The sequence below is a fragment of the Rattus norvegicus genome, chromosome 6 (assembly GCF_021556685.1).
Source record: "Rattus norvegicus strain SHRSP/BbbUtx chromosome 6, alternate assembly SHRSP_T2T, whole genome shotgun sequence".
Lineage (NCBI taxonomy): Eukaryota > Metazoa > Chordata > Mammalia > Rodentia > Muridae > Rattus > Rattus norvegicus.
The window spans coordinates 111,827,264-111,854,273 of record NC_141539.1 but is presented as its reverse complement, the minus strand read 5'-3'; the positions used below and the strand labels follow the sequence as shown (position 1 = coordinate 111,854,273).

Genomic DNA, 27,010 nt, shown 5'->3' with positions numbered 1-27,010 from the left:
AATGACCATACTGTGGCTTAGCAATTAGTTCATGGCTCTCAATCTTCAGGGATGGGGGAGTCAATCCACCCTTCCACAGAGGCCAGATACTCTGAATATCAAACACTTACATTGCAACTCATAACAGTAACAAGATTAGAATTATCCACTAACAACGGAAATGATTTTATGGCTGGGGGTCACCATAACATGAGGAACTATGCTAAAGGGTCACAGCATGAGGAAGGGTGAGAACTGCTGAGTTTGTTGGACCTAGGCCTGAGGCTGAGTATGTGGTATCCGACTATTTTCTCTGCTTCAGGTATTGGGAACGGACTCAGGTAAACCTCTGTGGGAGTGTCCAGTCTGTTTGAAAGATTTTTCTCAGAACAGGGCAGAGAGGAAACTGACCCTCCTGACGTTATCTCTTCTCCACTCTGGATGTGGGCCCAATGACAGGAGGGGCAGAGACTGACCTGGGAAAGGATGGTGGAAGATGAGGCAGCGTGGACTAGGAGCTGGAGTGATAGATTCTTCTGAAATGTGGCCTTTGAGTAGTCCCTAATGGAGGGGAGAAGCGTTGGTGGGAGGGTTACGTGTGTAGAACATGCCAGGCAATGATGACACGGATCCTCTACAAACACTGTTGCTACTTCTACTAATGTCAGCACAGAAAAGATCGCAGCAGAATCAAATACACAATCACTTGAGGAGCAGATTAGAGCCAGATCCAGTTCAGGCAGGCTGGATCTCCTCAGTCACTGTAACTAAGGTGACACACTTCACCTCTAACCACACCCCACAAAGCCATGGCCACTGGGAAGTTGGGGGGGGGGTTAGTGAAGAACCACAGGTGACAGCCACAGTTATCATTTTCCCAGCTGGAAAATGGAGCCCTCAAATGAGAAACAGAGAGCTGGCCATATACGAGTCACTCCTCCATGCCCAGCTGCTTGACATCGGCTCTAAAATCAAAGGCTTTCCTCACAAACAGCAGAAGCCTCCCAGGGTCGGCATAACACACAACTGTGTAGACTGTTCCTCACTGTCCACAAATGCCAGAGCAGCCTGGAGAGGGGGCCATGCAGAGGGACCCTCTGCAGACAGGTGGGCAGCAGGAGTCCTGCCTACCATCGTCTTGGCGAAGCTCAAGAGGCACTGGGGTGGACGGGAGGCGCACGTGTGCCTTTGTTTACCGCTCTCAAGAATTAGCTAACAAGAGACTTGAAGGTAGAAGGCTGGATTTTAGTTCATAGCTTGAGGGTACAGGCCCTGGTGTCAGGGAAGACGCAGTGGGTGGAGGGGGCGAGGCAGCTGTCACACACCATCACAGTCATTATGTGGAAAGAGTTGAATGAATGCAGCTGCTCCACTTGCGTTCTCCCTACCCAGTGCAGCCCCACCCCCACCCATGAATGGTTCTAGCCATATGAAGAATGGATCTTTGCAGTTAAACCTTGCTGAAAATGCCTTCTGTGGCTGTTCTAAACCCAGAGCTGACAAGTTGGTACTGTAAGAGGATGCAGAAGGACAGGTGGGACTTGGGACCCTGTAAAGCTAGGAGCTGCACATTCAGAGGGAGAGACATCTGTCTGCTGGTGAGGAACGCTTATGCTCTGGGTGCACTACTGAGCCCAAGGTCTGGAAATAGTCTCCAGGCCCATGAGTCCTGTCACGGCCACACATAAACATCCTGGCTGGAGGAGACAGACTTCATTAACCACTCTTCCAAATTACAAGGACTTTTCCACAGACTTCAGCTTCATTCCTCAGGCACTGAGGAAGAAAACAAGGATGCCATCCTTGTCCTCAGATGCTCTTAGTTCAATGAGGCCAACAGGAAGCAAAGTTCAGGTCTGTGTGAAATCTATTGTGAGCAGACACCAAGTTGAAGCTAAACCCAGGAGGCTGCAGTGGTCCAGAAGCAGAGTCTGGGGCTTGGGGGGCACAGTGCTCCAGGGAGGCGAAGCTGAGACTGAGGTGAGACCCTCTGAGGTACAGTGAGTGTGGCTCCAGTCACTTGTACACTTTCTTGTCACCCTGGTGGTTTATGGAGCCCTTCATCCTGGGGCACCTTGAAAAGTGTTCTAACATGCTTACTCAAAGTCCTCAGTACACAGCTAAAGGCTGAGAGAATGGTGCTAACCCAGGACATGAAGGGAAAGGCGAGGTAGTCATTTGAAGAATAAGCTGGGACTCACTAAGTTGAGGGTCTGGCCTCTCTTCTGTCACTGAACGTCTCTGGGCCTATATAACGTATTCTTTCCTCCCAACACAGGAGTGGCAGTGCCGTCTCTTCCAGAGTGCGGGCAGGAAGAGAGTAGACTAGGCCTCCCGGTGCGCCCAGGCAGCTCTGCAGTGATGAGCTGCAGGGAGACAGTGTGGTGCGGTTTCAGCCTGTTTGAAGACTGAGTGCCTCCTTCCAAGATGGACCACAGGAAACTTTTTCCCTTTAAGTGAGTGGGTCACTGTGGAGAGAACTCAGGCGTAGAGGAGCTAAGGAAAAGGTGAATTGTGCATTCAGGTCTCTGCTGGTCTCAGTCAGACCAGATAGGCGAGATGGAGAGGGATCTGTGGCCCCAGTGGAGGGGGGTGACAGCAGCTGGAGCTCTGAGTGTTGAGCTGGGGAGGGCCTTCGGGCCTGCAGGACCCCTGCCTCCCAGCTGTGACCTCCAGAGGCAAGTCCCCAAGACATCAGTCAGAAAAGCCGTTTCCAACTTTGGATGACTTAGTGCTGGGTGACATTACACACCTCTCCCTCTTCCCCTCCCCATCGCCCTGCTCCCCTCCCCATCGTGTGTATCTCTCTCTTCTTGTAAAGAAGAGCTGAAAGATATGTGACATCACACACGTCAGAAATAAGGCCTGGTGACAGGCGCCCTCAGGCAGTGTCTCCTTGTTCTCTCTGGAGTGTGGGAAATGAACGCAGCCTACTGGGGCTGCCGCTGATGGGCGGAGGGGGCAGGACCCTGCATAGCTCCTCAAGAGAAGCAAAAATGTGCTGTCTCCAAAAATAAACCCAGCGCAGGGATGACTGTGAGTGAAGAGTGAGAGCACGTGACGGTGGCTGCGGTCCTGAAATACCAGCATGCTACAAAAAGGAGCCTGTGAGGCAGAGCGCGGGAACCTCAGGAAACGGCCTCTTTATATGGTCTCATCCGAGTGGGCCGGGATTCAACGAACTGGAATTACCAAGTCAGAGGGAGCCTCCTGGGTCAGGCTCATTTCTGATCTTTATATGGCTGCCCAGATTCCTAAGATGCCGACACACAAACATGCTGGCAGTGCCAAAAAAGGAGCCTTTCGAGTTTGGAGCCTTTGCTCATACTCTCAGGAGCTCTGAAACACCCCACTCCCACCTATCCCTAAACTAAGATGGATCCAGCTCATTTGAACTCTCAACCTAGAGGACAACCTGTTTCAAAAAGCCATGGAAGCACACAAACACCCAGTGCAAAGAGACCGGTGAGCGGGAGCTAGTGCCAAGTTCACGCTAGCCACCTTCCGTTCAAACTTTGGTCACTGAAAACAAACTTCCTTCCTTGCTCCAGCAAGGCAGGTGCACGCACCCTGAGAGCAGGTATCCCTTCCGCCTCCCTCTGCTCCCGTGTGTCCCCAGGGCTGTCAGTCTCCCACCTAAGCCCTGGGTCTCCCAGCTAAGATGCCATCGAGCTGAGTGTTTCCCACAGTGGATTTAAGGTCAAGGAGGGGCCATGGATCCTCAGCTTTCAACTGAACCCTTCTGAGAGTAAACACAGTGCTCTCTGTGAAAGAACAAACTGAAATGGACCTCATTTGGTTTTACAAACAAGAAGGGAATGTATAAATCTAGGCATTAATGGACACCGAAGGCACGGGAGGAAAACCGGCGGGGAAGAACTGGCTGTTTTCATGATTCCAAAACCAAAATGTGCCCTACACCTTAAGTGCTGAGTTTTGTGGGAGGCCGTGTCTGTCACCACCCCAGCTCAGCCAGCAAGTTGTGCTGTAACAATGGGACAGGCCGTGCCATCCCTTGAAGCGCACAGCACCACCCCGGAAAGATCCCTGCCAAGAATGTTCCTGTGGAATCTAATCAAGCCTTCCGATCTGGTTTCCAGTAAGCTGGAAATCAGGTAAGAGAGGAATAAGTTAAATGACACCAGAAATAAAGAATCTAATGAATCTAGAATGGGAAACCTTGGGGAGCCATCTGTTAGACCTCTGCAAAAAGCCAGAGCCATTAAAAAGGCAAAGGAATGGGAAAATCGTACGTGGCTTCAGAGCCGGGACCAGAGCGCTGCGGTTCTCCAATGGATCCTGGATTCTTTTTTTTTATAAAAGCAGCTTTGGAATAGAAAATAAGGGTACACTTGGTAGTGGATGGTTCTGGGGAGTGGCTACACCACTAGGGTAACAACTAATTCTCTAGGAAAATGTCACCTTAGGTAAACGGGAAGTATTTGAGTAACATAGCCTGTCGGTAGTTTTTGTGGATGCAACTCAACAAAGCTATAGCAAAGCACAAGTTTCACAGCTTACAATCTAAGGCAGCAGGGCCAGGGTCCATGCCAGCTGAGTCTGGTGCAGGCTGCAGGCTGCACCTTGTCCCATCCCCTCCTTTTCCAGATGCTTCTCTTTGTCACCAACAGATGACCCAATCAAGGAGGAAGGCACAGTAGGCAGCTCGAGTTAACAAAGAGCAGAAGGACAGAACTGGTGGAGGTGGTGTATTGTGCAAGCTATCCACCGATGTGTCTGCTCAGAAGAAAACTGACTTTCACAGGAACACAGAGAGACATTCTCCACTTAATGGCCAGGAATTCCTAATGCCACAGCCAGAAAATAACTTTCCACCAAACACATCAGGTCTTGTGATCCCCAACATGGGCGGAAGCGAGGGGGAAAGGTGTTTTTATTGCTTATTTGGTTTTGTTTTGCTGGAGAATGACCCCTCCCCCAGTTTCAAACACAAAGCAAGAGCTCTACCACTGACCTACAACACCCCACCCCCGCTGTGCTTTTAGATAAAAATATGCCCAACTCACGGTGACCAATACCTTGAGAATATGTGCATTATGAACACCAAGCAACCTGGCTCCAGGTCTTTGCCCAGCCACTAACCAGGGACGTCCCCTTCCTTTAGAAGAATCCCTTCTGTTTTACAATCCCATCACTTTGTGGAGCTGTAGACTATAGTATTTTGGACTCTTGGAGCAGGGACCTAGGCCAAACACATCAATGATAGATGGAACATTTGTGACCCATGTGAGCGGGTATGAAGATGCTGGGACACAGACAGAGAAGACAGGCTACAGGGAAAATCAGACACCAGCATGAGGAACTGACCCAGTGTGCCAATCTGGGCACACTGAAAGAATCCACTGGTTAGGGGCCATGATAATGCTGAGCAGTGTGAGGGGGGGTGGCTCTGCTGCGCCTCAACTCAGGGAAGGCTCGCCTCCTACAATACGGAGTTCACAGACGAGGAAGTAAGGCAGAAGTTAGCTCGCCTAAAACAGTGTCATTTGTAGCAGGTGGGACAAGGACTGAAAGCCAGGTTAGTAGGATGGTACAACTTGTCCTGAACCAGCTGAGACTCCATGACAGCCATGTGCATGCCAACTAGGACATGGTGTTGAATGTAATGGTCACAAACAAGGCCACTCGAGGCTAGACCCAAGCAGCTGAAACTACTCTACTCGAGGCTAGACCCAAGCAGCTGAAACAACTCCATCACTGTGTCTACCTATTCTGAGAATATTAAAGAGAAGCCCTCAAGAGTCAAAACCAAAGAGTTTCCTAATAATGACATAAGTGTCCTGTAAGTAAGTGATTTGGGCTAACCTCTACTCTGCTTGCACTGGGCTTACACTGAGGGAAAGATCAAGGATGGAGGCAGGATTAAAAAGTGATGCAGAAAATAAACCAGGACAGCTTCAACAGCAACACACAAGGCAGCAGTGACAGGGTGCAGGCTTTGGAGGAAGCATCCCTCGTGCCCAGGGTAGAGGCTGGCAAGGTTTTGGCAGCATCGTAGGATTCTGCAGGGCCTGCCCTGCAAATGTTCTTTCCCAATCTAATAATTCTCTCCCTCGATTCGCAAAGAGAGGAGAAGAAACTCGAGCTCTTCTCTCACTGGGATGTAACGGTGGTGCTCGGGAAGCCACACTGTCTGCCAAACGATCTGGTGGCACTACACCCGAAAGCCATCAAACTGTCCACTCTAAGTCATTCCTGGGATATGGCTGCCAGCAATTTTCAAGAACCTATTTCAGCCCTGAAAATTATGCTTATAATTTACCCTGGATTCGCCCATCTTGGGCAGCATCCCTGAACTATACCCCTTGGGTCATACAAAAACCAGCTCTCCGCTTGCCCTCTTCTCTGGTCTACATACCTTCCAGACACTAAGGAAGACATGCCCGGTTCCCCCCCCTCCCCAGGCATTTTGCCACTTAGCCAACATAAACATTCTTTTCAGCTTTCATCAGAAATCAAAACCTATACATTTTTGTCATTCTCTTCACTCTTTTCCATTTGTTCAAATTAATCCAGCATGTGCACGGTGTGGAAGAGTGTAAATTCCTGGCCCTCTAGAAAGTCACCCCTCCTGGCATCTGTGACTCTGTGGCTCTGTCTAATCAGTCTAGACTTGCCACCTCCACCAAACCCAGAGGAGAGTAACTTGGAGCAAGTTGAGAGCAGAAGCTGGAAGAAACCTGAGCTCCTGTGTGGTTCCTCAGGGGTGACCATGGAAAAGATGTGGGGGTGGCTGGAAGGAGTGAGCCAGGGGGATCCCTGAGCTGGCTGCCCCACTGTGTGAGACCCAGAGAGGATGGGGGTAGCTGGTAGGAGGCGGCCAGTGATCGCCGGGGCTGGCTGCCCCACTGTGTGAGACCCAGAGTACCCAGCTCCACTCCCACACCATGCCCCAGTGGTGACTCGGAAACATCAGGTTGCACACTGCAGTCTTCTACCTTGCTTCAGCTCTGAGAAGTAGGTAGGAAATGCTGTCAGCACAGCAAGGACATGACTGATGTCTCAGTCTGGCCACACCCCCTTATTTCAGAAGTGGCTCCTCTGATCCTCCCAAGACTTTGGATACTTTTAGAATTGTTCCCCAACTCCCAGGTTTCATGGACTCTCCAATATTTCAAACAGCAAGATTTTGTTTGGGGTTTGGGGCGGGGTGGGGGGTGGTCAGAAGTAATGGGTTGAGCTTTAGTCTTGCTAAAACCTGTCTTAAAAAATTACCATCTTCTCTGACCTTCATTTCATTAAAGAATGGAACTATTCAACCTACTCAAATTATAAAGGCACAAATCAACATGATAAACTGTCCTTTACACTGAATAAATTTACTTTGTGAAAACTGGTAACTTTGTTCTTGGCTTTCCCATGTAAAAACTTCCTTCTATCCTAGTGCTGGAAGATGTTACTGGCTCAATGCCACAAGCACACTCTTTCCTCTTTCATTTATTTATGCGGTGCCGTGTGTGTGTGTGTGTGTGTGTGTGTGTGTGTGTGTGTGTGTGTGTGTGCGCGCGCGCACGCATGCACGTACATCGGAAGGTGTTGGATCCCTGGGCTGACACTGTAGGTGATCATGAACTGTCTGATGGGAACCTAACTCCAGTCCTCTGGAAACCACAGCACTCTAAAACACTCAGCCATCCCTCAGCCCCTCTCCATTCTTTCTAAAGACATGGGCTGATGGCACTGCTCCTAGGTGACAAGGAACTGTCACAAAGGCATAGCTGAGTGCATCACTCACTCTGGTGATCAACGGCACAAGGCTGCGGAAGGCCTCCTGCTATTAGAACAGCACAGCATAGCACGGATTTTTTCGGAGTGCTACACAAGCCCTATCTGCTAAAACAAAGTTCAGACTCAGATGAACAGAATCCAAGTCTCTACAATGTAGCAGCACAATGACTCACATTGTAACAAAAACTACTGGACATGTGAGGCAAAGAAATGCATGACCCACAGCCGAATTTAAAAGCCTAGGAAAAACACTGACCTCACATGACCCAGGTGTTGGAATTAATAGTCAAAGGTGTTAAAGAAACACATATAAATATGTTGGGGGGGGGGGGTTGCTGGAAAAATGGCTCAGTGGTTAAGAGCATAAACTGCTCTAGGAAAGGATCCAGGTCAGTGCCTAGCACTCACATGATAGCTCACCATAAACTCCAGTTCCAGGAGATCTGCCTCACGCTTCTGACCTCTGAAGTCACCAGGTATAGCCATAATGTTCACTCATACATCTAGGGAAAAAACACTCAAAGATGGTCATAAAAAAAATGAGTAGATAGGAAATCTAGGTGTAAAGAAGAAAATGTACATTTTTAAAAAAGAGGGGGAGGGGAATCAAGTAGCAATTTAGTACTGAAATATAAACTGACTGAATGAAATGTTTAGTTAATGGGTTAACAGCAGCTTGAAGACGGCAGTGGAAATAAACTGAAAGGCAGATGATCTTAAAAGATCAGCAGGAAAGATGCTAAGAGGAGGTACTAAACTAACAGTGCTTCGTGGGAACAAGACTGTAACTCATCTGAGAGAAGAGCAAGCCTCTACCATGGTTTCCAGAACAAGGAGAGAGAAGGACGTGAATGAAAGCCATTTAGGTCTATGGCCTCGCCACCATGAACGCTTCTGATCTTAGAAGCTAAGCAGGCTTGGCCTGGTTGGTACTTGGATGAGAAAAACTGTAAGAGGAAAACCTGGCCTAAAAATTTCCAAATCTGGTAAAAAAACCTAAAACATCACTCTGCAGAAAAATTCAGCAAATCCAACACAATAAATGTACGGAAAATGACATCCAGGTACATCCCAGACAAGCTGCAAAAACTAAACATCCCAACATGCTGAGCAAGCTCACAATATGACCAAGGCTAGCCCTGAAATACCAATCCCCTGCCTCTGTGTCTGCCTGCTGGGAACAAGAAAAGATTCCCAAGCAAAACCACCATTCCCAGCCACAACGGAGGCTAGCGGCCAGAGGAACAGCAAGCTGGTTTTGAGACTGGGTCTCCCTACATAGCCTTGGCTACCCTGAAACTCGCTTCATAGATCAGGCTAGCCTCATAATTGCATCAATCTTTCTGTCTTTGACTCCCAAGTTGTTGGGATGGGGAAGGAGAATTGTGCCCCTAAGCCTAGCTGATACTTTCAATCTTGTGGAAAAAGAAGAAAAGAAAAAGGCATGGTCTAGAATTCTACATACAAAGAGAATTATCTTTGAAAAGTAAAGATGCAGTGAAAACATTTTCAGACAAATCAAGCAGGACAGTCACCTGGAAAACAAGAACCGCCCGGTGAGGGCAGTGTCCAGGCTGAGGAGAGACTATGGCTGACAGGAACCTGGTCATCCAAGGAAACCCTAACGCTCTACCTAAGCTGAAATAACAAAGTGTTCTGTAGAACATGCACGTGTTGTTGATAGCACACAAGAAGATGGGGACAGAGGGACTCACCCTGCAGGCAAGGTCCCCACACTGCGTGCACAGTTGTAACTCCACGGAACTGCTGTCGCGTAAGAAATGATTTTCTAGCTTCTAGAGTAGCTGTTATAAGAATTAACATTAAAAGCTACACACAAGCCAATGGGAGAGCAAAGATGGGACATAACTCTGTTACAGTGGGCAAAAGTATGTGACCAGAAATGTTCCATCTGGCGCTGATGACATCTGGCCTTAGTCAGGAGCCTTCTCATCTAACGAACCATTGTTGAATGAGTGTTTTACTATCAGCCAGCTCCGCAGGAATTACTGGCATGCACACAATGAGAAGCCCAGCCTAGCGGTCTCACACGGAGGCCTCGCAGTCAGCATCTCATGGTTTCTAAACAGATTTAATAACCTGCATTCACTACAGTCTCTTCACCTCTTGCCTCTCCTAAATCCTGGCTCCTCCCCCACCCCCAGCCTGTTTCTTTTGCAGTTCTTTCAAGCAGGGCCAACTCCTTCAAATTCTACTAAAATATACCTCTACCTTACTCCTCCAAGCTCCTCTAGACCCCGACTAACTTTTCTAAACAATTACAGAACATGTTTTCTGAGCTCATGCTATTCAAAGTTCTTTTATTCTCCATCTTTGTCACTAAAAATGGGTGAGTTTTTATTGTCAACTTGACACAGCCCAGAGTCACCTGGGAAAAGGAAACCTCAGCTGAGGAATTGCTTGTATCAGACTGGCCTGTGGCCATGTCTGTAGGAGTCTTGATTGATAACTGATGTAGAAGGGTTTTGCCCACTGTGGGTGGCACCATTCCTTAGTAGGTGAGCCTAGGTAATGCAAGAAAGTTGGCTGAGCATGAATGGGTAAATGCCAGAGTGAGAGAGAGAGAGAGAGAGCAAACAGGGTACCTCCATGGCTCCTGCCCTGACTTCCCTCAGTGATGGACTATGGCCTGGAAGTATAAAGAGGAAACAGATCTTCTCCTTCCCAAAGTTCTTTTAGTCAGTGTTTTCTCACAGGAACAGAAAGTAGCTAATACACTGACACAGGCATTCAGCTGCCTGTCCACTAGCAGTTTCATTAGAAACCACCTGTAACTTCACAGCTTCCTGAGCTGAGTGACAATGACCTTGCTGCTTTTCAAACTCCAGTTAGACTCTGGAACTGTTCATATCCACCCCGAAACACCTCGCTACCACAAACTGCACTGCCACTGATAAATGTTCTTTTAAAAAAGGAAACCTTAAGTACAAAAGGGGAGAGGTTTGTTTAGTTTCTGTTTATTTTTTTACAGCTAATTATGTGAGTTGCATTTGGGTACCAGAAATCGTAAAAGCATCCTGAGGAAGCCGGAAGCTGGGGAACTGGGCCTTGGCTCTGCTACATCATCTCCTATGATCCACGAATCTCCCTGCCAACCCGCTCTCTCCATTCTAGACTATTCTCCAATATAGCTGCCAGATTTCTTTTCCTAGAACAAAATCAGTAACATCTTTCTCTCCTCAACACCTTTGGGTGGATTCCCACAGCACACAGAATAAGCTCCGACTTCTCTACACGGAACACAAGGCCTGTGTGCTGGCTGATCTTATGTCCTCTTCACACACAAACCAGTGTCATCTGAGTGGAGGAAACACTGAGTGAGAAAATGCATCTGTAAGATCAGGCTGTAGGCAAGTCTGTAGAGAATTTTCTTAATAAGTGCTTGATGGAGGAGGGCCCAGTCCACTGTGGGAGGAGGTATCTCTGGGCTGTTGGTCCTGGGTTCCATGAGAAAACAGGCTGAGCAAACCATGGGGAGCAAGTCAGTAAGTAGCACCTGTCCGAGGCCTCTGCATCAGCTCCTCCATCCACGTTCCTGCCCTGCTGGAGTTCCTGTCCTGAGTTCCTTTGATGGTGAACAGTGATCTAGAAGTATAAGCCAAATAAACCCTTTCCTCCCCAACTTGCTTTTTTGTCATGGTGTTTCGTTATAGCAATCGAAAGGCTAAGACAGCCTATGTTCAAACACATGACAGTGTTCCCCACATCAGCTGATTCCTATTCACTCACTCTGTGCAGACCAGAGTCACTTCCTTTCTGAGGCCTTCACTAACTCCTAAGAGGCTGTGCTGCCTCTGTGATCTAGAGTCTGCTGTAATTTCCATACCCTCATCACTAAGTGTGTGGTTCTCAGCTAGAATATGTTAGCTTGGCAGTTTTTGTATTGGAGAGTGCATATTAAACGTAAGGTGAATGAATAAAATTCTACTTAGAAATATATTTTAAAATATCTCATATGTATTCGTATATTTACACATATATACATATATATACATACATACATACATACATACATACATACATACATGACTCAGCAAATGACTCAGTGAGTTAGAGACACTATAGAGCCTGAAGACATGATTGAGTTTGAGATACAGGATCCATTTGCTTCCCACAAGTTGTCCTCTGATCTCTACATGCATGCTCTGACACCCATGCTACTGTCTCCACTACAAAATAAATAAAATTTAATTTAAAAATCACACACACACACACACACACACACACACACACACACACACACACACACACACACACGGTGAGGGGCGCAGTAGGAGAGATTCTCCATAACCACTGGTTAAAGGAAATCTAGGAAGGGATTTCAGAATGAGAGAAACTGGGGAGATGGAAGGAAAAGGGAAGGCCAAGCAGGGAAGAAAGAAACTGGGAGAGATGCCAATGGCGATGAGGTGGCTTCCCATTTGGTGGAGAATGTATACATGTCAAAATCCACTTGCTAGATTCTCCCAGAAGGCTCCTACTGAACCCACTTAGCGTGTGATTTTGTCCAGGCACACACAGCCCTCTGACAGACTCCTCCCCAGAATCTGTAGCAACGTCCCTATTGCTGGGCCAGTAGACTGCCTTCTTGTACTCTTTGGGGGTATGGCACACGGCTGACCTTTTCCTACTTTCTGACACTCCTGACACCCACCCCAGACACCTGCTTCCCCCTCTCCTCTCTGTCACTCGACAACTTCTTGTAGACTGTGGCTTACCTATGTGTTCTTTAACTGTGGGAGTGCCTCGGCTTCTGCCTGTTCCTCAGCTTGCCAAGGGGCTTCTTCTTTTCTAAGACTACCACCTCGCTCGCTGAGCGAGAACACAGCTTCTACTCACCACCTGAATGTTAGTGACACCAGAGCTTGGCACACTAAAGCCTCACATGTCAAAGCATCCTGGGCATCCTGCAGGCATCTCAAAACTGGCATACCATATGGAACACAAAGCTCTCCTCTACTTCTCTGTTCCTTTAACCAGAACTAGCAAGAGAGACTAGCAAGCACTAGCTCCAGGGCCAGAGGAAGCATTGCAGAAACATCTGGAGTTTACACTGGTGGGAGAACAGGCCTAAATAATTACACAAATTAGATATACACTGGGAGAGGGGATAAGTCAAAGAACATTATAAACGTGTGATGAGGAGACCAGCTTACATGGGGTATATTTTTTAAGAGCCAATATTCAACTTGAACCCAAAGAATGACTAATAGTCAGACTATTAGTCAGACCAGCAAAGAGTAGGGGTATAGCACTAGGGAGACTGCTCGGTGGGTAAGGCTGCCTGTTGGGGTCTGAATCCCCAGAACTCATGTATTCAAAGGCAGGCACAGCTGTCTATGACTATAGCCCTAATGTTGGGGACGGAGACAGACACAGACAGACCTGGGAGCTCACTGGCAAGCCAGCCAAATCAAAATAAGTTTTAGGTTCAATAAGAGACCTTATCTCAAGGGGAAAAGGCATAGAGAGACAAGGAAGACACTTGACACCTTCCTTTGGCCTCTGCATGGGCACATGCACCTACCTGTGTGTGTGAGCGCACATGCAGAGAGTAATGCTAACTACTCTGTTCTATGGAATGACAGCATCTGGGGGAGGGATAAGTAGGTAGAGAATCAGAGTAAAATGAAGAGTTCAGCTCCCCTGTAACAGGCGACAGCTCTGAGGGGAGGCTGGAGTCTCATACAGACTGACCTCAAAAGGCTTCTGAGTGTGAACTAATACACCTCAGGAGTCTGGGCACACACAGGGAAGAACCATTATGAGGCTACCCCCTCTGGACCAAGATGACACAGCAGTGGCTCAAACTATTTCTCTTACTTCCATTTTGTTTACCTCACAGAATGCTATTTGGAGCCAAGGCTTCCGAGGAACCCACTTTGGAATCCCTGCCTAACAGAAGTCGGCTCTCATTACAACACCAATTACCATGAAAATCTTCACCAGCCAAAAAAGGTTTCTGAACACGAGCCAGCAGTCCACTTACTCCAAAGGAGCCAAACTAACCTCAGTGTTACATCAGTGTGAGACTCTTGGGCCCACCTCAGAGGTTTTTTAAACTGTCTGACACAAGTATGGGGAGAAAGTACACTAGGAACTGGGTTAGTTTCACATCTAAGGACACTGGTGACCCCCAGCACAAGCCCAACTTGCCACACTCTGTCCCTGCCTCCAGAAAGCCCAACTTTTTCCATGAGAAATCTCCTCTTCTATCCTGGTGTTAACTGGATCTCAGTTCAAACTGGGCTTCTTCCTGGAGAGTCTTTCTGGGTGCTCCTGATACTGAGAAAGCCTCCCAATTGGTGTCTGTCTGTCTGTCTGTCTGTCTGTCTGCCTCTCTCTCTCTCTCGTTCTACTTCTGCCTATCACAACTTCTCTGCAGGCTCTAGAAGACAGTGACCATGAATATACAAGACTGGGCACACAAAGAAAGCTTTCACTCAAGCTTCATCAGTGAATGAATGGATGGATGTTAGCTTTTATCCAAGGCCCCTGGAATGGCAAGATCTCTCCCACCCTCATTTCCTCCTTACGCCCTCAGAACTACTGAAGGATGCATCAACAGCTGAGGGTTTTTCTTTGGAAAGTAGACAAGTACTAGAAAATAGTTTGGACAGGCATGTTCACAGAGGAGAGAAAATGGGTCTCCAGTGACAAACTCACTCCAAAGAGTTCCCATCCAGATGCCCTTGTGTTTTGTTTTATTTTGCCTTGCTTTGTTTATTTGTTTTGGGGAGGCTGCCCTAAGCATCAGTTCCTTCTGTGAAATATGAATACTTCTGACTCTTGACCACAACTGCAAATTTACGGAAAATCGATAGCAGGTTCTAATTCTCATGACTCAGACAAATGTCAACAGTGGCTACATGTGCCGGACACTGTGCTTTCTCCCGGTTAAGCGGGTCCTCTGAGATAAGTACCACCACTATCTCCACTCGGCAGATGTAGAAGCAGGCTTAGCGTGGTTAAGTCACTTGTACAGAGATACACAGAGCAAATGGCAGAGCTGGGATTAGAGGCGGAACGACAATCCTCACCTTCTCAGGCAGATAATGACAACAGATGATTTGCTGACACACTGGACCAAGCCTCTGGTGTACACTGCTACCTTAACACAGATGAGGAAGAGAATGTTAAAGAGCTTGGGGAACACCAAGCTCCATCCTGGCACATGGATGAGGCCAAGAAGACAGTGTGCTGTCCCAAGGCAGCCAGAAAGCTTTGAACCAACGCTGGAGCCAAGGATGGAGATGCTGATTCTGAGTCATGAGCTTTCCCCTGACATGACACTCCCGCCCACATGGCAGCCAGACTCGGGGATGGGTCAGTGATGCACATCTGCCCACCCAGAGGGAGAGCCGAAACCCAGGCATCCAAGGCATGACATAAATATGAAGTGCGGAGAACACATTCCTTGTGAACAGCTCCACATCAAATTCCCTGCATCCCTGCTTGGCAACGTTATTAGAGGCATCATTCAGCCCAGCCGATTGGAGAAGAGGCTACGAAAAAGGCTGAAAAATGTGACCAATCATGAGGGTTATTTTTGTGAGAAAGGAGAAAAATGTCACCAAAAAGGGTCAGTAGATAACCCTCTCGGGCTGAAAATAGCTACCCTGCTGGCAGACCAGTCAGGGACAGGCAGAGGGCGAGGGATGCAATGCAAAGCCACGGGAGCGCTGGCCTTGTGAGGTGGCTGGGGATGAGGAAATTGGCCTAATTTGGGAACATGAGTCCAGCAGCATTTCTCGGATTCCTGGCTAACTTTGAGCTCTGTGTCCTCGGGAGAAACGGCGAGGGCATGGGGGGAGAGAAGGAGCGGCTGGGATCCCAACTCTGCTCCCCACAGCTAGACCAATAAGGGGGGGGGGGGCGCCAAAGGGACTCATTGACTCTGCAGAAGGCTCCAGGATAATCCCCCACCTCAGGCCTCTCTGCTCTCCCCTAAAGGCCCTTCTCCACAGGGAGGTCTACACACCAGCCTTAGGGCAGGTAGGAGAGGGCGCAGGGTAGCTGGCTATGGGCAGAGATTAGCTGAGGGCTCTGGAGGAGTTAACCAGCCTCTCCAGTCCTGAGGTGAGTCTGACTTTAAGAGGTACCTTCAGGCTTTACAGGTTGCTGCCCAGACTTAGCAGACAGGTAGCAACTGTTTCCACAGAGGCTCTGATCTCTATCTACAAAATAAAGAAACAGCCACTTTATATAAGCAGGGATGGGGGGTGGGGGGGGGCATTCATGGCTAAAGCAGCCTTGGAGCATTTTTTTCCCTAAAGACTGCCTTTGCCCAAACTCAGTGTAACATAACTGGATGGCCCAGGGTTTTTCTCAAAGGCTTGTCAGACACCCACTTCTAACTCACAGCTGCTTCTCCTCAGACACACTGTAGAATCAGAGGGCCTCCAGCAAAGCCCTCTCCTAATTTAAATTTCTGACAACGTCACTTACTAACTGAACTGACTACACACCTGATCCAAGTCTCCCCCCAACCCCACCCCACGGTGGTCCTAAGCCTTCTCAGGGCTCCAACTTTCTTGGAGGTCCCATTGCTAGATGCTATGTTACCTACTATGCTTGTACTGCCCAATTTGATCTTCAGGACAGCCCTAAAAAAACAGGCACAAGTCTGGGGCTGCCACAATGGCTACGTTGATAAAGTACCTGCCACACAGGCATAAGGACCCGGGTTCAATCCGCAGCACAGCATAAAAGTCAGGTACAGTGGCGTGGCTCACGTCTATGAACATGAGGAAGTCAGGGGAGACCTGTAGATCCCGGTAGGGGGGTTATTGGCCAGGCAGCCTAGCTGATTTCATGAATTCCAGCAAGAGTTTACAAGAGACCATGTCCCAAAAACACAAGATGGAGTGAACAAGGAAGACATCCGATCGACCTCAACCTCTGGCCCGCATGTGCTCACGTGAACAAGTCCATAAGTCACACACAGAGTCAGTCATTCAGACAGACAGACAGACAGGCAGGCAGAGAAAATATGGCATAATCCCAATGGACTCCATGCCAGTAAAATGACAAAAGAGCTTAACTTCCTGCTAATTCAGGAAAACCAGGCAGTTGTGTGGTCTTTGAAATCTGAAGAATGATCAGATAAACCAAAAGACCGCTCTTCCTCTCTCGGTGCGGGCCTGGGTCCCATCACTTCAGTGGAACCACGTGTACGTCTCCGGGAGGAAGCCTCTGAATGGTGACCACAATGGCAGGAGAAGATGACCAGGGGGAGAGTTCACTGGACCACTCACTTAGGCATAATGGGATACAGGACAGTGTTTTCATGGAGCCCACACAACTGTAAGGAGTTGGAGAGGAATGTGGGGAAGGGAGTTAGCCAAAAATAGAATTCTTTCCTTTCTTATCCCAGTCTATTTAAAAGTTTTGTATAAATTCATTTTTTTTTCCGGTTTTTGAGACAGGGTTTCTCTGTGTAGCCCTGGCCTGGAACTCACTCTGTAGACCAGGCTGGCTTCCAACTTACTGAGATCTGCCTGCCTTTGCCTCCCAAATCCTGGGATTAAAGGCATGCACGTGCACCACCAATGCCCAGCCAATAAAAATTCTAATTTTAACATCAAGTTACTTTGTATCGATACCTCCCACCCTGTCTGTCTGTCAGTGTCTATATCTGTCTCTATATGCTCATGGCGACCACATGTTGGTATCAGGTGTAGTTCCTTGACCTGCTTCCTGCCTTAGTTTTGGAGACCGGGCCTCTCACTGAATCTGGGGCTCACTGCTTGGCTCATCAATTGACAGTGAGCCCCGGGGACCCTCCTGTCTCCCTCCACCTTCTAGTGCTGGGGTTCACCACCCTCAGCCTGGCTTTTATGTGGGTGCAGGGGATCTAACACAGATCTCGGGCTCACAGGAGCTGTGTCACGGGAAGTAGGCTTTGAGGCTGCAAAAGACTCATGTTACCCCTCCCCCTTTGGCCTCCTCAGAAGGTAAGACCCTGGGGAAGGTGCAAGGGTCTGGAGAGAGAAAAAGGAAGGGGGAAATGATGTAATTATAATCTAAAAAAAAACCTTTTTAAATGTGAACTCTCAACTGATGCTCCAGCCCCAGGCTTGCCTGTCTATCACCAGGCTGTCCACCAAGATAGTGATGAACGCATATTCCTCTCAGACCGGAAGCCCCAATAAACCCTTCCTCCATAAGCTGCTTTGGCCATGAAGTTTTATCACAACAACCATGAAGAAACCAATATCCAGGATGAGCATCTCCCTGGCTGAGTTGCCTCCCAGCACCATCAGGTCGGCTAGAAACAGCCCACTCCACAGCCATTTGTCCCCACGCACCAAGAAACACCAAACTCCCAGATAAACCCCCTAATACTCAGAGTAGGAACCATAAACCCAACAAGTGTCTGCACTAAAGCCCTCGGGAGCTAGGCAGTGGTGGTGAACGCCTTGAATGCCAGCACTCAGGAATCAGAGGCAGGGGGATCTCAGTGAGTTTGAGGCCTGATCTACAGATCGAGTTTCCAGGGCAGCCAGACCTATACAGAGAAACTCTATCTCAAAAAAACAAAACGGAAAGTAAAAATAAAGGTCTTCTGAAAGCTAGGACAGTTGTAAAACCGTGTGCTGAGCAATAAAATACAGCTAGTCAGATACTCTGAGTCCTCTGGTTACCATTTCCTGATCAAAAGGGGACAGCCAGGGGATACGCCCTGGACTCTTCCTGCCTAGAAGGCAGATCCGACCCCTGAACCAGCTCGAAACCGTGAGAACTAAAGCCACAAGCTCCCAACAGCACAGCAGGGAACTAGGATGATGCAGGACACGCCCAGTGAGCACACCCCTCGGTCCTCCAGGAACTCCTCCAAAGGCCACCCTACTTCAGTTAGGCCAGAGGAAGGCGTGGTCGATGTAGCCAGATTCAGCACGAATGGATGCAAAGGGATGCCTGGAAAGCATCCCCAAACAACACAAGCTCGAAACTCAGGAGGAAGTGTGCACCATGCAGACCAACAAAGTCTCCTAGGGCATTAAAGTGAGATGTGACCAGGCACAGAGGCTCACACTGCAATCCCAGCACGAGAGAGGCTGAGACAGAAAGGTCATGAAGTTTAAGGCCAACCTGAGCTTCAAAGCAAAACTGTCTCAAAAACAAAGGAGCCAGAAAACAAAGTGTAAGAAATGACGGGGTGCAGTGGCGCACCCCTTTAACCCCAGCACTGGGGAGGCAGAGGCAGGCAGAGCTCTGAGTTCCAGAACAGCCAGGGCTACAGAATGAGTTCCAGCCTGGGCTATGCAGAGAAACCCCATAGCACAAAACCAAAGAAGAAAGGCGGCAGAGGAGAATGTAGCAGCAGTGGATACAAGCTGGAAACAGGAGCACATGCTTATAATTCTAGCTATTCAGGGGCTAAAGCAAGACAATAGCAAGTTCAGGGTCATCCTGGGCAAGTTAGTGAGATCATTTCATTAAAGAAAGAAAGAAAGGGGGCTGGAGAGATGGCTCAGTGGTTAAGAGCACTGACTGCTCTTCCAGAGATCCTGAGTTCAAATCCCCAGCAACCACATGGTGGTTCACAACCATCTGTAATGGGATCTGATGTCCTCTTCTGGTGTGTCTGAAGACAGCTACAGTGTACTCATATAAATAAAATAAATCTTTAAAAAAAAAAACAACTGGGTTGGGGATTTAGCTCAGTGGTAGAGCGCTTGCCTAGCAAGTGCAAGGCCCTGGGTTCGGGCCCCAGCTCCGGAAAAAAAAAAAAAAAGAAAAGAAAAGAAAAGAAAAGAAAAGAAAGAAAGAAAGAAAGAGAGAGAGGGAGGGAGAGAGGGAGGGAGGAAGGAAGGAAGGAAGGAAGGAAAGAAGAGAAGGAAAAGCACTGGGGCATTGCTCAGTAGAAAGCACTTGTCTAACACATGCAAAGCCCTGGGTTCCATCCCCAGCACTACACACAGAAAGACAGGCAGACAAATGGCAGTGACTTGGACAGGTCTAGTCACCTATAAAAAGCCAGCACCAGTATCCTGGCTAACTCCTGCCACACAGAAATGCCAGCCTACTGGTCTCACTGGGAAGAACTTCTGATTTTCCTGGGAACCCCCAAATCTCAGTTTTTACATCAAGTTTCTCAATTGTATAAGTATTGGCCAATTTTTTTTTAAAGTTTAAGTGTATAAATCAAACACAATAGCTCTGGCAAGAAGCCTCCGTAGATTAAAGTGCTTGCTGTACAGGCCTGGGAACCCAAATCCAATCCCCAGGACCCATGGTGGAAGGAGCCAAGGGCTGGATGTGCCGCCACATGGGGCCTAACCACCCGCTGCTCCTCTTCAACAGGAACAGCAGCGAGTAAAGGCTCATTCACCCCTAACGTGCTGACTGAACGGGAGCTTCCACGGTGCCATTTAGTTTACCAGAGTGCTTACATGCAGAGCTCACCTGATCCTCACATTCATCTAATGGCTCCATGGTCACCATCTGACAAATGACAACACGGAGGATTCCGGAGATTAGCGGATTGAAGATCCAAGCGATTAGAAGAGCCAATGGCAAGCCCTGTGTCTCTCTGCTACCTTCTTCCGAGTCCCAACTCCGCCGCCTCACTGTAAAATAACTATTTATACAAAACTAATTCCTCTATAACTCTAACAGCGGCTTGGCAGTCCCCAGGTGCCTCGCCCACATTTCCAGGGATATCTCCACCGAATAAAGCTAACGAGGAGATAAAAACAAAAACACGCCGTGCAGTGCACTCAGAGCTGGGTGTAAATGGGCACACGTCCTGGATCTAATTTTAGAAAGAAACGGCCAGAAAGTCTCACACAGCCCAGCAAGTATCTGGTCCTAGGGAGGCGGCCCAGGCAGCTTCAAACCCCATTGACACAGGAAGAGGAGGGTGGCCTTCCAGAATCCTGCTGTCCCCGCTTCCAGGGGGACTCTCAGAAAAAATGCTGAGAACCAGATCAGCAATAGTTGTGCATTAGACACACACACACACGCCTGTCCGCACACACAGACTGTCAGCATCTTAGAAGGCCAGGTCGTGCTGAACTGCATCCGGCCAGCATCTGCCAGCTCTGATGAGGTACCAGTAATCCCTTTACAGTGGTCATGTGACCTTCAGGCCCAATACCCTCCAGATTGAGGGTCTTCCTGCTGACGAGGGAAGGGTCAGCGGCCAGATTTCATGTGTTGGCATTGAGGTTACAATCATAACTCCTCATACCCGTTCTTCTATAGCAAGAGGGAAAATGAGAGATATATGGGCAGGGCCACCTAAAGAGCTTCAGAAAACAGGGACATCGTTCCTGACGCCCACTTATGTGATCCGTGAGTGCAGTGTGTCTGTTTTATGTGCATCTGCGTGGTCTGCCAGGCTTCTCGGCACCCGCTTTCTCAGCCACTGTAAACTGTTGAGTGAGACGACTGCCAAGAAGCCAGGTTTCCTACTGTCTGCTGACTCACTTCTACTGGAGCACAGAGGCATGGAGGACCACAGTCAGCAAATAACCTGGCCTGCCCTAAGGCAGGTGGATGCTGCAAAAGCAGGAGGCGGTAGCCCTAAGAAGACAGCCTAGGGGGGTCAGGGAGACTCTGGAAAGACAAAGACTACACAAAGGAAGAGGGCTGAGTGAACCCCAATAGTACTGTTCATGGATTTGCCACCCTTTGTAAAGAAGCCAGATCATTCCCCTGTGGTTGAGGCCTCTTGGGAAAGTTTGCAGAAGGAAGAAGCAGCCTCCCTGCTGGGAACTGGAGGAGACCTCCAGCTGTGTGGTCCGACCTTTCAGCCAGTGCACCTTCCTGGGCAGCTTTCCAGTGCCTCGCTTCAGACGGCTCTACAGAGCGCTCGAGAGCTGAGGCTGTACTCAGGGAGATAGAGTGCTTGCCTGGCACGCACAAAGCCCCAAGCCTGAACCTAGTACCTACAAACGACAGAGCAAATACTCATGAGGTAGAGGCAGGAGATTCAGTAATTCAAGGTCATCCTCAGCTACTCAGTGAGTTCCACACCAGTCACCTGAGACCCTGTCCTTAAAAAAAAAATTTGATACTATGAATATGAAAAAAAAAAAAAAGTCCAGAAGCCAGTATAGCCTCAAAGGAAAGATGTTCCCAGTAGGAAAAATGTCCTCAAAGAGAACATCCAAGTCGAGACACATGCATGGAAAGACTGGCGTTCCAAACAAATATAGGATGCCACAGCCCTGCTCGCTAAGGGTTTGTTTATTCCTGAAGAGCATGCATGTATCCACGACTTCCTGTTTCACGTCTCTGTAACACTCACCTCTCCGGTCTGAGTCAATGAAGAATTCTTGCTGTTGAGATAATTCTCAGCCTGAGTCGACTCCTGTTGAGCTCGGCGTCCCATCTTGGCCCCCTGAAAGGAGAGACGGAGAGTACAGCTGACCCAGTGTCACCTGAGGCCCTGTGGGTATGACATACAGTAAGCCAGGACTGGGCTTTTACGGGATAGCAGAGAACAGGATCTGAGTAACGTGTGTGTGTGTGTGTGTGTGTGTGTGTGTGTGTGTGTGTGTGTGTGTGTGTATGATATATGAATATATCAAGTGGAAATATTCATAGAGAATTCTCTAAACCTTTATGAGAAAGTACCCAAGTTAGATCTACTTGGTAGAATAGGAAACATACAGGTTATTGATCGTGAGATTTTCAACAGCCACAGTTACTGCAAAAACAAAGTCACTGTTCTGTCCTGTTCTGTCGATGACAAACAGAAATGCAGCTAGCCTGGGCAGTGACCTCAAGTCATATAGCCCAGAGCAGGTGGTAAAGGCTCCCACGTTCCTAGACTTGAGGCAGCTAACAGGCTTTAAGAGAGAGTTCCTCAATTCTATGGCAGCCTAGTAATCCAGACACCTCTTGCTCTGCTGGTTAGATCTGCATCTACAGGCATGGAGGGAGCTCTACCACAGGAATGCTGAGACAGCAGCCTTGGCAGCTATAAGTGAGCACCTCAGGATTCTGAGTCAACAGACGAAACATTTGCAGGTGTCCCCAGGCCCTCCAAGTGGGTCGGGCCTCTGTTGCCAACACTCCCCAGAACAAAAGGAAACTCTGAGGCACACTGATGGGTGCTGAAGAGTATCTGTGCAATCATTTAAAACAAAACAAAACCAGCACCAGCATAACATCTTCAGGTCTCATTGCCGGGGCTGTGCTCCAGTCTCAAGATGCTATGGACAAAGACTGAGACCGATGGAAGCCAGGACGGTGATTAAGTAATGTTCGAATTTAAATCCTATGTTCATCCCACATCCCCAAAGCACCCCACTGAAAGCCTGGTGCTAAGTGTTCTAAGAAGGGAGACTAGGGTTTCCGGAGAACCACATTAAACAGACAGAAATCACTAAAGTGGAATCTGGCCATCCAATTGCAACCATCAACTCTTCAAGTTACAAGGCCGATCTTTTGAAGTTTCAAGGGTGACGGGAATAATTTTTCTGATGATACAGTTCATATCTTTCTCTAGAAAGATACCCTCTTTTGTTTGTCCAAGTATCTGATTCTACAGTAGTTACCCTGAACAAAAATGATCCTGTCTGTAAATGTCCTTGACAAGCGATTTCTCTATCAGCCGTTAATGTTTGAGACTATTTGAAGACCCTGTAAAATTGACACATAGAAAACCTGAGGTCATGTATTTTAAGGGCAGACTTTTTATTGTCTTTTCCCCCTTATCCTTCTCCCCCTCAACTAGAGCAAAGGCCGGTGGTCTGTTCTCTGCTATCTATCTCTCCAGTGCCCAGAACAGCGCCTGATCCACAGCAGGGCTCACTACATATTTGTGGAAAGAATGAAATAGTCACTACATTCACATCCCAGGTACCAAAAAGGTTCGTGTATCAGAAAGACTTGGTGGCCTAATGCCCGTAGCTTTTTAAAAACCCTGCTCTATTAACTTCTGCCCCTTTATCTCCCTCCAACAGGTGCCTCTCTAGAACCTTGGAGGGCATAAGATGGTACCAAGGCCCTTCGGGGCACCTGAGATTTTACATCAGAAACTAAGGACTTGACAGGCGGCCCAATTCTTCAGTGGTTTCAACCAACTCTAAAGGCTATCCAGACCTGGTGGGCACCGAGACCTGGTGGGCACCGAGACCTGGTGGGGGAACTGTGACAGTAAGACAACACTGAATGTGGGTCTTTAATCAAGTTCTATTATTTGCTGGCTAAACGCCGGTCATAGGCTGGGAGGAAACAACAGGAAGGTCAACGAACTGCTGCAAATGCTTTCCATGGATCGCCCCATTTCATCTGCACAGCAACACTAGCATGGAAGTCGAGGCTAGGTGTATTCTGGTCCATCAACAGTTCTGTCACCTAGTTACTCTCCCCATCCCCAACCCCCTACACATAATAAAATGGAGTATTGATTTCCAATCCTGGAGGGGGAGCAGAGATTAGAGAGCATGAGGAAAGGACATCTCCAGCCAGCTCTCTTCTCAGTCTCTTTCAGAACTTCCGGGACTAGACTGCCCTAGAGAAAACTCCAGGGCGGGAGCGGGCGTGGTCGGAGCGGGGTCAGACCCTCCGTTAAGGTGGAATTCGCACTCGGGCAATTGGGCCAGGGTCTGTCCCGACTCTGGGCTTCTCAGAGAGCCGGGCCACTTGTCCCACCCGCCAAACCGGACCCCAGCCCCCAGCATCGCTCCTCACGGAGGTGGCCGAGCTGCGACGTTTCTCCTCTCCCAGATCCAGTAAATCGTCCATCACCGCGGCCGCTGATGTCACTTCCTGGAAACAGCCGTCTCCGCCGCGTCCCTAACAACGACCCCGCCCTTCCATCCCAGTCCTTAAAGAGTCCGCCTCACAATTCCTAGGTCCTGTGTGTCACCTTCCAATTGAAACCAGATCTTTCCTACACTAACTTTGCTGGACTTCGGAGAAAACAAAACAAATCGCCAACTAGCAAGATCCTCTCTAAGGTTGCTGCAGAGAGGTTAGCCCTGGGGACTGCCTAGATTCGTAACTCTGATTAAACACGGTTGTGAGTGGAAGCACTGCTCTCAGTGATTATTCTGAGCCCTCACATTCACAATTGACAGAGGCCTTCAGAGTTACTGTTCAAGGATAGACGTGCGGTGTTATTTCCATTTGATGGATGAGCACCAATGTAATAAATAGTTTACACATTTACAATGACTTGCAAAAAATCAGTGTGTGTGATTTCTGCCTTCAAGAGGTTTATTGAAAGCAGTCATACATGGTGATGCACGCCTGTAATTCCAGAACTTGGGTGTTAGAGGCAAGAAAAATTAGTTCGATGTGACAGGGGCCATAATCCCAGCTTGTTACTTAGGAGGATGAAGCCAATGGACTACTTATGACTAGGAATGGGACTCCAGTCTTGGCAACACAGTGAGACTCCATTTCAATAGAAATAGAAAAGAGGGTATAATATTGGGGTTCTAACTTAATCTGAACAACCCCACAAAGTGGGTAGCAATGACTCATCTTACCAGCAAGACAGACAGACAGAGGAAAATGACTCCAGTCCCAAGTGCCGGGACAGCCTTTGTAACACCACATGTTACTGCAGTGACTTCCAGCACGTAGTGGTTCCCAGCCATCCTCCTAGGCCTGCAGGAGATAGCCCACAGACAGCCTAGGGGGTAGTCATGTTGAGTCTTCATTGATTCATTCTACATAAAATCCCTAAGTCAACATCTCCGGCCAGTTCTTGGCACTGCTCACTAGGACTCACAGAAAATGGAATGTGGATCTCCACAGTTCAAGAAGCACTGGGAGGGCTGCACCTAAAGCTTAATGACAAGCATTGCTGAAGTACCCAGCAAGTGACATTCAACTCAAGGTTTCAGTGCCCCTTTTACTGAGCAAGGCCAAGCATTTTCATGCCCAATGACGCCGGCCTGCGAGTTGGAAGAATTGATTTCTCAGCCCAGCCTTGCTTGACCTCAGTTTCCTTCTGAGATCCTTACTGGCTTCTCGGTGAGAATATTTTGTTAGATTTTAATCAGACAGAACAATCAGTGCCAAAAATCTAAGCCAGCTTCAATATAGGCACCAACTATTCCCTTGTTCCTTCTTCCTTGGCACCGACTGTGCAAGAAGGGATTAATGTTTGAATTTTTCAACTTCTTGTAAACTCCCGCCCACTTCTACCCGGACTCTGAGAAAACAAAGGGTGAATGGTACCACCCTGGGCATGGAGAAACCTCAGCAAGCAGGGGCTGGCAAATCTTACTTGAATTGCTTGAGAAGTGAGTTTAAAAACATAGCTGCTGTCAAGACACTGGAGTGGGAGAAATGGTGTATAGAGAATTCCTTCAATAGCTCTCCCTCCCATGTTGTAAAGAGTTAGCCCAAGAGACCCAGTCTCTAGGCTCACCCATTTTAAATTTCAACACAACCTCCTGCCCCCTACCCCCCCAAGGGCCACTCTCCTCCCCCTCCCCTGCTTCATCCCGCCCCATGAATTTACATATGCCCTTAGTGTTTTTGACTCTCTTCCCATTCTGAAATGCAAATTCCATAAAAGTTTGTTCAGTGTCTTATCCTCGGCACCTAGAACAGTGCAGGGCATGTAACAAATGCCAAGGCTATCCCTCAGGGCCAGCAATTAAGAGCACACATGGCTCTTGCAGAAGACAGGGGCTGGATTTCAGGTACCTATGCTGGGTGACTCACAATCTTCTGCAACTCCAGCTCCAGAGGAATGGCTGCTGCCCTTCTCTGATTTCCAAGGTTACCAGCACACAAGTTCACATACCCACATATGGGCACACACACACACACACACACACACACACACACACACGACAGACAGACAGACAGACAGACAGACAGCTCAGAGCTGTGTGACCAAGAAATCTCTTTTAAGGTTTCTCCACACCTAGGTTTCCTCAAGGTAGCCCAAGTTAAAATAATGCCCTTCCAGATTAGACAGCCTGTGGTTGACATCTCCATTACCCACATGCAGTGTGGCCTTGAAAACACAACTATTCTCAGTTTCTTCAATTGTAAAATAACACATTAACATCTCTCCATTTGGGACGTTGGAGCCAGGAGGCCTCTCAGAAAGGGTCCAGGAGACTTGGAAGAACGTGGGCAGCCCGGCCTGGGTCTGGCCTAACTGATGCTGCTCAAGAGAGAAAAAGACCTAAAAAACCCTCCTGGGAAACGGGTTGGGGCCAAGTGCTCAGCCGCACTGGATGGGGAGCGGCTGGCGCGTGGGGTCGGGACGTGATCGCAGGATCTGGTGTTGCTTGCCTCCAAGCTTCTGTCACTGGCGGCCCTGCCTCGC

At 48.4% G+C, this 27,010-nt stretch overlaps 1 protein-coding gene across 6 annotated transcripts in view; it reads right to left on the bottom strand.

Moving 5' to 3' along the window:
• Window positions 1-24,487, bottom strand: part of Ift43 (intraflagellar transport 43) — a 76,466-nt gene extending 51,979 nt beyond the window's left edge. For 2 of the 6 annotated variants that reach the window (XM_087552872.1, XM_087552874.1), the window contains exons 1-3: window positions 24,403-24,478; window positions 22,010-22,102; window positions 20,161-20,199 (exon numbers count right to left, since the gene is read on the bottom strand). In XM_087552872.1, coding sequence (XP_087408998.1) covers window positions 20,161-20,199; window positions 22,010-22,102; window positions 24,403-24,456 — 186 coding nt within the window. In that variant the 5' untranslated portion in view covers window positions 24,457-24,478. Of the gene's footprint in view, window positions 1-20,160; window positions 20,200-22,009; window positions 22,103-24,377 lie in introns of all 6 variants that reach the window. The other 4 variants (XM_087552873.1, XM_087552875.1, NM_001134525.2 and 1 more) reach the window with 3 other exon arrangements.
• Between the last annotated feature and the right edge of the window lie 2,523 nt (window positions 24,488-27,010).